The sequence below is a fragment of the Acipenser ruthenus genome, chromosome 1, assembly GCF_902713425.1.
Source record: "Acipenser ruthenus chromosome 1, fAciRut3.2 maternal haplotype, whole genome shotgun sequence".
NCBI classification, from domain to species: Eukaryota; Metazoa; Chordata; class Actinopteri; order Acipenseriformes; family Acipenseridae; genus Acipenser; species Acipenser ruthenus.
In genome coordinates this window covers 2,067,461-2,078,441 of record NC_081189.1, presented here as the reverse complement: position 1 = coordinate 2,078,441, position 10,981 = coordinate 2,067,461, and the positions used below count along the sequence as shown (strand labels likewise).

Genomic DNA, 10,981 nt, shown 5'->3' with positions numbered 1-10,981 from the left:
TTTTGGGATGTAATTGTTTTGTTCCTATACTACTGCATTTTTAAAAAACAGCCATCCTTTTTCTGTGGATGTTTTCTCTATTTTACTCCAATCTACTTCTGTTGGGCTCTGTTTCATACCTTCATAGTTTGCCTTTCTAAAATTTTAAAAATCACTTCAAATGAGACCATGTTGTGGTCTGAGTTTGCCAACGGCTCTCTGACTTCTGTTTTAGTTATTCTGTCTTCGTTATTTGAAAAGACTAAGTCAAGGCATGCCTCCCCTCTAGTCGGTGCCTTGACATATTGCGTTAGGAAGCAGTCATTTGTCATTTCCACCATTTCAATTTCGTCCGTTGTGCTCCCCACCGGGTTTTCCCATTTTATGTTCTTATGATCGGCAGTGAGATTACTTTACAATTATATCATTTACACATACAATTTTATTACATGATGTTATATTATCAGTACACAGCAAGCTACAGGCAAAGACAAAACAATCTGGAAACAGTAACTAATACAACATTCTGGGTAATACAATACATATTTTGTGTTTTCACCCATAGAATACATGTACATGGTGGTACAAAAGCCTCTTCAATTTACGCATAAGCAAGAAACTTGGTAAGTACTGTAGCAAGAGCAGATAATGGAGGATTATCACCTCGCACCATAAGGGCTGCTGTTACAGATTGCAGCATTTACTGTCCTTTTTTACAGTAAGTATACATATTTATTTCATTGCTTAAAGTATTTACAAACTATATATAGACATCATGAAATAATAGATAGAAATATTTAACATTAAACACACTGAGAGAACATTATCTATACATATGTACAGTACAATATGTCAGGACAGCGTTTATATTTATCCTGTAGTAGCTATAGTGAACCATAGTAGTAAGCCATTATATTATACGTTAGGGGTATGGCAATACTCAGATTTTCAGAGTAATTACCTTTAAGAAATTTGAAGTTGTTAGGCATTAATTAAATGGAATAAAACATGAATTACTCAACCCTTTTCTATTTAAGATACACCTGCACTTGCGTTGTGTCCCATGTTGTCTGTATCGCAGCGTTCTATTTTAAACATATTGCCGACTCCTTTGACATTTTTAATCAAACATCATGGGGTCGTATATCAACTGGGGTAAACAAACTGGGGTATACATTTCTCAACACTTACTCCAGAGCGTTGGCCATGGGAAAGAGAATTTCTGTAATACCCGGCTGAAGTTGAAAAAAAGTAATTTACCTATGATGTGTGAATACAAATATAAAAACAATTGGGATTATGTTGAACAAATATATTACAAAGTAATGCGTTTCTTCTAAACACTACAGCTCTAATGTACCAGGCTGCTTTCACAGAGCTCAGGAGCTGCTGCTCTTCAGTTCTGGTTGCCTGCCATAGACATTTGTGTCTCTATAAAAGTAAGAGCCATCGCCATCCAGTGATCGGCACTTTTAAGTTTTAAGCTTTTAAGCTACAGTCAGAAAAACAAATCCTGTGTATAAAAAAAATAAATAAAAAACCAAACTAAAAGAATAAGTAACAATACGAAGACTGATGGATCCGAGACACAGAGAATCCGGACACTAGAACAATCAATACAATATACAATACAGCCTGATTCAGTATTACGGAGAGCTGGATATCAGTCTCCGTAGTTTTAGATATTCATCGCGTGTCAATGAGAGTGCTGTGGGGGAGGCTTGGTTCATCATTAAGACCTGATGCAGGGCTGAAGCTGTTTTCACATGCCCTCCAGAAGAGATTAAAGGTGAACTACTGATGCCATCGGCTAGTGACCTGGACCCCGCAGCCTCCACCTGTAGTTCTGGTACATGACCAATACTGGAGGGGTGCCTGGTCACTTGGTAGCCTTGAGTATAGGGCGGGCAGTGGCTGCTGCCACCTAGCACCACATTTTTGTCGTCATTGCATGGTCTTTGCAGGGGTCTGTCCTCAAAAGAATAATGCTTGAGGTCTTCTTTGTCCTTTTGTTGACCATACAGTCTTCTATGTGAATCACTCTGTGCGATGTGAGATCTGCCAGGTGAGCCAGACGAAAGCACGATGGCATCAGGAACTGTCTTCACATCGCTGTGACAGTCAGAAACGTTTTCCCGCTCTTTCACTTTCAACCCCATGGGAATCACCTGGCCGTTGACACAGGTGTACCTGGGATGCCCGCTCAGGCTGGTCTCGGAGGCAGTGAGATGGCTTGCGCTGGCCAGTGTTGCAGGATCTAATGGGTATAAATACCTCCTTGACTCGGCCTCTCTGGAGAGCTGTCGCAGCTGATCCCTCCAGATGTGATCTTCTTCAGGGCTCCTTTGGCCCCTGTAGGGTCTCTGGAAATGCTGATCTTTGGCGTTCTCCAGTGGCCTGGCTGTCATATCCACATTGGGCGCTGATCCCCTGCCAACATCACCGGGGTCTTCGTATGCTGATGGTGCCCTACAACTTTTAGGTAGGACAATGGAGCCTGGCTTGTCTTTCAGGCTCTTGAACCAGCTCTGCAACATCGAAAAGGGAATCTGGATCTCCATTTTGTTAGGCGTGACCTGAGGATTCAGAGGCCCTGAGTGGGATTTACAAGGCTCGCTGACAGAATCCTGAATGGCTTCACTATTGTTTCCCCTTATTGCCAGAGAACTGGGAGTGCTGCAGCTTCGGTCCTGTGGAGCTTGTCCATTGGGGCTAGGTAGTCTTGATGCAGAACCACCTGCAGAAACTGAAGTAGACCTCGTCAGGTCAATCACAGACACCTCCTCCTGTAAGGCAAAAGACTGTCCAACTACAGGGTCAGGATCCTCAGGTGGAGATACCATTCCACGTGCATCTTCCTTTGTAGAGTTCCAGGAAGCATACAGCGGCGAAACTGTGTTTAAAAATTTGGGCACTTTGCCGTTGGGCTCTGGGGTCAAAGATAAGGTCTGGCCTGGTTTGCTTGCAGCTACTGTGCTCTGGCGTTTCAGACTGAGGTTCAAGGGTTCAGCCCAGCCTGATGAACGTGTGTACTCCTGGGCAAGGTGCCTGAGCAACACCAGCTGTTGCTTGGATCCTTCAGCAGGTTCTTCTGGCTGCATCGCAGGCTGGTAATGTCTCTGCCTGGGGACAGTCAGCAAAGTGCCGGGCGGATATCTGATCAGTGAAGGGTTCAGCTTGTAGTATTGTCTCATCTGCTCAGCTACTGGTAAGGAGACTAGCCTCACAGTGCTGTTAGGAACTGAATCCTGGTGTTTCTGAAGGCAACAAAAAAAGAGATCAATTAGAGAATTACAGATAACATTTGTTACGAAAGGTTGGAGCAAAAGTCTGGGTAGCTCATGGAAATGTACAGCCGCAACAAAATATCAACAAACCCCCTTCTTTAGCCAGGAATATGGAGTGTGTTTCTATACAAAAGCTTATGAAATGTATTGATTTGGTCATCCTTTAACCAGGAACCCCATTGCAAGGCTAGTCTGGAAAGTAGGATGCAGAATGTTTCTTGAAGGGCTCCACGTATATGCTGTAGTATATGTAGGTCAGGGCTCAAGCCTGCACATTTCCCATCCTCACTGATCTGACACTGAGCTGATACTGTAGATTTGTGCACCCCTGCTAGAAGCAGTAAAGAGTACCTCTCGCACAGCCGCGCTGGGCTGGCAGATTCTCAGACTCTGCTGTTGCAGACTGTGCTTTGCCATCTTCAGCTCAGCTGCCTCCTCCTCCCTCTCTGCGAAGCTCCCGCTCCAGAACCGTTTCTGAGGCCTGTGCTGGGGCAGAGCTAGGCTCCCCCCTCCCATGAGGTGCCGCTCGAACGGAAGAATCAGTCTAAGAAAAAGAAAGAAAGAAAAAGGTTTGCAGTGTAAAGGAGAAAGAAACTAGCACCGGCATCAGCTTTAAATAAATCTAAATAAAACAAATAAACACTGCTTCTTTTTTGTTGCTCATTGTTGGCAATCCGAACATGCAGGACATTGTTTTTGTAGGTGTGTCCTATGCTAATATTGCGGGGGGGTCTCTACAGTACACTGTCTCGTGAAACGTTAAAAAATGAAGGAATGAAAAGTGTGACATATAACCAATTAGGAGCAAGTAAGAGTTTTAAAAGAATCCAAACGCGCTAGGCAAACTGGACTCCTCAATCCTCTTCACTCCATAGAAAATACAAACACTACAAGGATATAAAACACAATTACTCAGGTATTACTGTAAGCCAGACGTGTCAATATTGTGCAACTGTGGGGCTGCACATTCCACACTGTTGACTAGATAACAAAGACGTGCTTACTACGAATTATCTCATGCACATCTGAAATCTAACAAGGAAATAAAAACCCCTAAACACAGACGCATAACTTAAATTCAGGTTAGCCAATAAAATAAAGAACACCTGCTACTTTATCACACAGCCACCACAGGAATGAAACCCAACTGCAATTCTCTATGGCAGTGGTTCTCAAACTGGAGGGCACATAATGTATCCTGGGGGGGGGGGTACATTAATTTAAAGCAAATTGTACTGCGGACACCTCATGGCATGTCAACATTTCTAGATGGCGCTGTGCATCAAGTACCACAGACAAGAGTAAGGGGGCCACGGTCTAAGAAGTTTGAGAACCACTGCTCTATGGGATTGTATACCATGTAATTTACGATACAAATATATCTTCCAAGTGCCAATCTGCTGCCTGATCATACCTCAAATGCAGTCTCAGCAGTGAACCGTAAAAGATACAAACAGTTTGCTTTAATGCCTTGTCCTGCAGGCTACCTTCATGTAATACATCTATTAATAGTCAGCTGTGTGTTTTCTGGGGGGGGTAACCGTGTAACCGTGCCGGTTTCATTTCATGGATTAAACATTCCCAGTGATGTGGGGAGCTAGACAAAGACACTATTGTGATGTCACACTGTTACAAACGGGTCACTGAAGTATGAAAAAGAAATACGCTTTAAAACAAATGAATGTCTTTTAACAAAGTAGACCATCCCTAAATTGTAATAGGATCTTATTATGCATGTTACAAGCAGCCCTTGAGGACCAGCACATGTATGGTGATACACATCGAATCGCAGCCTGCATGTCGTGATACGTATCGTGACATGTGCGGATCATTGCACTGATTCAGCAGCTCCACTCACTTCTCGTAGTGTCGTCGGGTGCACGTGGCTGCGCTTGTGCTGCGAGGGTTTCCTCCCAGTTTATTGTACACCTGCTTCCAGAGCTGGTGTTTCGTCACCTGGGTGAAATGAACACAGCACACATGAGGATTCATGTACCAGGTTACATTAGATACAGAAAAATGCATGTGACTATGTGTTGATTCAATGAAACCCTTAATTAACAGGGTGTCTCAGACAGTGTAGATGTACGGTTAATACTGTAATACCAGTCGTTCTGCATTCCTAAGAAAGTGATAACCCTTTGTGGATATCACTGAGCTTGTGGGACAGCTTGCTCATTGCACTACATTTATTCAGGAATATTGAGATATACTATCTGGGTTGAGAAACAAAGGCTACCAATCCCTTAGAGTTTACCATAGTAAAAGCTTAGCAAAGTGTAATAAAGCACAGTTAAAGCATAGGTAAACACTGTAAAGCACAGAGTGCTATGTTAAAGCATATTAAAAAAAAAGAAAGACATGGCAAACCAGGGTAAACTGTAGTAAATGCAGTGTAACCATAGGAAAAGCATGGTAAACCAGGGTAAACTGTAGTAAATGCAGTGTAACCATAGGAAAAGCATGGTAAACTGTAGTAAATGCAATGTAACCATAGGAAAAGCATGGAAAACCAGGGTAAACTGTAGTAAATGCAATGTAACCATAGGAATAGCATGGCAAACCAGGGTAAACTGTAGTAAATGCAGTGTAATCATAGAAAAAGCATGGTAAACTGTAGTAAATGCAGTGTAACCAAGGAAAAAAACATGGTCAAAGTGCACAAATACTGTGGTAAGCTTTTATAAGGGCTGCCCCGCCCCCAGTAACCCTGCAGATGCTCGTTTGTCCAGATCCTGGTTGGAGGAGAGTTGTGTAACTAAGACTAAAACATGGGATTCCCTTGTTCCCAGCAGCTGCTGCCACCAGTGAGCTGTGCTGAGTGAGCTCAGCCTGCCATCCGCACATACCTCATCATACCCTCCGAGGCTCTGGACAGTCTGGTACATGACAAAAAGGTCAACTGCAAAAACAAGAGCACAGAGCAGGGGACGGTTAAAGCTGCATACAGTATGTCATTACAACTATATCTATATAAATATATATAGATATAGTATAGTGGAATGTAGCCCTTAGATAACTATTGTAGAACAGGTAAAGCTGGTGGTTCAAAGTACACAGAGCTGATAGTATTGCCAACACTTCATACATCTGGCATGTTCTTCAATAAAGGATGCACACATTATGTTAAATGCATATTTAATTTGTCATGCTGTTTTTCATAGCTATTACTGAACAAAACGACTTTCCCACTCTTCAACATTACATTCTCCACGTCATGAAAGAAGAAAATACACAGGCTGTTTCTGGGAGTTCCAGTTAGGGTCCATTAAAAAAAAAAACACAAAACTATTAGCAATGTTTCGGGGGTTTTAATACGACTTGTAAGGTATAACCAAAATAAACCACAAGAAAGTATATCAATATGTGTCTGTATTAGTTCTACAGTATGTTCTTTAAATGAAGTGACAGTCGTGTCTCTCTCTCTCTCTCTCTCTCTCTCTCTCTCTCTCTCTCTCTCTCTCTCTCTCTCTCTCTCTCTCTCTCTCTCTCTCTCTCTCTCTCTCTCTCTCTCTCTCTCTCTCTCTCTCTCTCTCTCTCTCTCTCTCTCTCTCTCTCTGCTCACTCTGTTTGAAGCCAAGGTGTGGGATCTTCTCAATGGGGGTCTCGTGGCTCCTCATGAAATGGTACAGCTCCTGCAGAAAGCTCTCCTCAGTCATCTCACTCTCATGCACACCGCCAACCCGCTTCTCCCCCTCAGCTTCAAGCGCCATACTACACCCAGTGAGCCTGCCAACTGGAAACACAACACAGGGTTTACAGAATGTAACATCTATCTGTGTGTCTGTATGTCTGTCTGTGTGTCTGCCTGTCTGTCTATCTGTCTGTCTGTCTGCCTGCCTGCCTGCCTGCCGGGATAGAACACCTGTCTGTCTGTATATTATTGATAGCCCTACACTTGCAAAAACGACACAAGCAAACGTACTGTGAAACTGAAAATGAGTGGACAGAAATATCATGGAGCACTTCAGTGTCTCCGTCTCTTAGTGCCTTCCTCTGCCTCCTCAAGACTCGCCTATTTAGACTGTACTTGCAGATCTCTTAATCTACCCCTTCTACTATGTAGTGTATTCACCTGACCTCAGCACAACATTACTGGATCCTCAGCTGTTGCACTGTCCCAGCACTATTGCACTGCTGCTATGTACTGTATTCACCTGACCTCAGCACCACACTACTGGATCCTCAGCTGATGCACTGTCCCAGCACTATTGCACTGCTATGTAGTGTATTCACCTGACCTCAGCACCACACTACTGGATCCTCAGCTGATGCACTGTCCCAGCACTATTGCACTGCTATGTACTGTATTCACCTGACCTCAGCACCACACTACTGGATCCTCAGCTGATGCACTGTCCCAGCACTATTGCACTGCTATGTACTGTATTCACCTGACCTCAGCACCACACTTCTGGATCCTCAGCTGATGCACTGTCCCAGCACTATTGCACTGCTATGTACTGTATTCACCTGACCTCAGCACCACACTACTGGATCCTCAGCTGATGCACTGTCCCAGCACTATTGCACTGCTATGTAGTGTATTCACCTGACCTCAGCACCACATTACTGGATCCTCAGCTGATGCACTGTCCCAGCACTATTGCACTGCTGCTATGTCCTTGTAGTTCTACATTGTTATAATCCTAACTTGGTGCATCTTATTTTATATGCTGTATTTTGGTACTGTACTGCCCTGTAACACCAATAAATTGCCTTGGATAAAGGCGTCAGACAAATAAATAATAATAATAATAATAATAATAATAATAATAATAATAATAATAATAATAATAATAATAATAATAAACGGTTTATCCACCTCAAGTGTCAGTGTCCTACAGTCTGGTTCAATTTTACACTAAAATACAATACAACTTCCACCGTTTATATGGTGTTTATAAACAGGCTTTGTTGACAATCCAGTTTTTCTTTCTTTTTTTTTTAATCTGTAGGATAACAAGCGTCCTCTCTTGCTTGAAATGTGTCAGTGAGCAAAACAGGCAGGCACCTGCTACTACATTTGGAGGTTAATGAAGATCTCAGGATAACATCTCAATTACAAGGGCGACCCAGGACACACGCCAACAAGCAGCACCAGTACAATATTACAATGACGTATTCAGAGACATATGATCATACAGTGTGTTACAGAATGGCAATACAGTGATTAGATTGCATGCTATTGAAACCAATGGGAAAACGCACCGTAGAGATGCACTCAGGTGTCTGCAGTTAAAGACAAGCAACAGGATTATAGTGATATTCCATTTCATAACAATTCTATTACATTTAATGTTTCTCTGGATATATTATACTGTTAACATAATAACCATCATGTGTAAGAATCTGTTATTTATATAAAACGACAACGAGTTCCACTTTAAATATGAATTGCGTTCAAATTGTAAGTTGTTCTGGTCCTGGTGCACACGCTCTTTGAATAGCATTTGAATCGGATTTGGTTTATACAGTCCTTTAAGTGGAACTCTGGAGCTGGGCCCCCCAGTGCCTAACCCACCTGGTCAGTCCTGTTTAAAAAATTACTTTTTTTAAATTATTTTTTTAAATGAACTATCCAGTAGAACATTTTATTACCTTGAGTATATTAGAGAAGAGAGTCTTTCTGCGGAGTAATCTAGAATCCGTCCTTTTGTATTGTATAACATTGTCTGGAAAGATTTGGTGGCGGTGATTTGGCCGTTTTATTTAATAACAGTGGTTAAGATTATCCCACACAATGACAATGTAACTACAGTATTCGGGTATAATCGTATCCACCTAATTGTAGTTCCTGCAGAAACGTTCACTTATCCTCTAATCTTGTCCTCCCCTTGGCCCCTTGTTCCATATAGCTAGGGCGCTCTCCTTAGCGTTTTTCTTAGCTGGGTTTATAGAAGCTGTTTTGGAGTATTTGAACATGCTTGTACAGCGGTAATATTTAGTGCTTTAATGAAACCACATTACAGTACAACACATCTGTTCACGTGGGGATTACCCCTAGCGGTACATGAAATATGGATTTCAATAACAAACTGATCATTTCATTAAGTGTTCATAAATAATAATACAGTACTACTAATCGATGCACATGGGTATCAATCACGCTGTAAATACCGTCCCGTAATATTTATTTATTTACGTGTTTGTTTGTTTGTTTAAATGCCTCTCACAATCTCCACTGCGCTGAATACAGTTTCAAGTGCCTGTTTCCTCATGACTAGTTCAATATGTGATAGCGTGCGCAGCGGACACAACCTGAACAAAAATACAATACCGTTTATTATAGTGTACTGCAGTACATGCTATAGCAGACGTTAAGAAAACTATACAGTTTGGGGATGGTATAGCATTTTTACATGGGGGGTTAACTACCCCAGTGAAGTTAGGTTGATATGGGATATTGGATATTCGGGTGGATATTCGATATTCGCGCAAAACACTAATATTTCACCCAACGAAAAATGTTATGCTAAGGAGTAATTTAAACCATGTCTCGTTGATTTGCGAGTTAGCACTCCCTAGTTATGAACACGGAAAATAAGCATACATATTCACTTTACTTTGTACAGTAGGTTAAGTCATATAATGGTTAATAGCTCCTACATAAAAAACCCGCAAATAACCGCTATTTCACCCCGTGTGTGTGGCACCGAAATATTAAATTGAAGTCTTTAAAATATTAAAACTAGATGACATACTAACTATCATCAATACTTTAAGCACAGTACAGAAACCAGGACCTGAGGACACAGCTAGAAATGAAGAGGAGACAGGTCAGGACAGAGGGAAGAGACACTTCTTCACACAGAGAGCGGTGAGGGTACGGAATGGGCTACTGAGTTATATTAATGTGGCGGAATCGCTTAGGTCCTTTATAAGACCCAATTTGACAAAGTTTTGAGAACAAACATTTACTAGGAACCGGACGAGCATAGACGTGCCGAATGGCCTCATCTCGTTCGTAACTTTTCTTATTTAACAGAACCAGTAAAAAAATATTTTTGTGGTTTCTTATTTCCTGTACAAATTCTTCTGCCAGCAAGAAACACCAAAACGACTGCCCTGTCAGTAGTTTAACATCAGGGCTGAAGAAAGATATATTATATCATACTGGTCTTACAGTCAGGTGAGAAACTCAAATACCGGCAGTTACTTAATGAAGCTGTGTGCAGCTAGTGGCAGTACAAATCTAAATTCGACGCGCATGTAAAAACAGGTAAAAAACAATGAGGCTTTTTAATATGATGCTTAAATAAATAAATAGAGAGGCCGACTTACTTTTCAGTTCAAGAGACCAAGTGGAGCAGGATTACTCCAAGCTGTAGTACAGTTCACTTTCTGAAAATAATGCTGTTTTACTGTTAATGTTTACAAACAGCGTCTATCTCTCTCAGACGGGTGTATTCGAATAAATCTCCCTATGCTGCCCACAGTACCACCTGAATAACATCACAATACTCTACCAATCCCGAGTGAGATCACCGAACAGCGCCCACTGTGTAGCCTGCCTTTAAGTATGCAAACTCACCGTAAAGACTGCGAAGTACGTACCTCTTAAGGTATTTGCCTTTAGGCAGAATTCATATTTAGACTATATTGGTTAGTGTTAGAAAGTGATACAGTGTCAGAATGTGGTACGTGCGCCAACACTTGACCCACGTAACGTCAGAAAGCGATACACTGTCACATTGAAAGTGATAAACTGTCAG

The 10,981-nt window shown here is 41.9% G+C and overlaps 1 protein-coding gene across 2 annotated transcripts; it reads right to left on the bottom strand.

The window, feature by feature from the left end:
- Positions 1-404: 404 nt before the first annotated feature.
- On the bottom strand, positions 405-10,767 carry LOC117403588 (uncharacterized). 2 transcript variants are annotated; one of them, XM_034005800.3, is made up of 6 exons: positions 10,551-10,767; positions 6,832-7,002; positions 6,116-6,168; positions 5,125-5,222; positions 3,618-3,810; positions 405-3,236 (listed from the first exon to the last, which is right to left on the bottom strand). In XM_034005800.3, exons 2-6 carry the CDS (start codon positions 6,977-6,979, stop codon positions 1,626-1,628), a joined length of 2,103 nt encoding a protein of 700 aa, XP_033861691.2. In that variant the 5' UTR covers positions 6,980-7,002; positions 10,551-10,767; the 3' UTR covers positions 405-1,625. The 2 variants fall into 2 exon arrangements, with proteins under 2 accessions (XP_033861691.2, XP_033861692.2); XM_034005801.3 differs by lacking the exon at positions 6,832-7,002.
- Between the last annotated feature and the right edge of the window lie 214 nt (positions 10,768-10,981).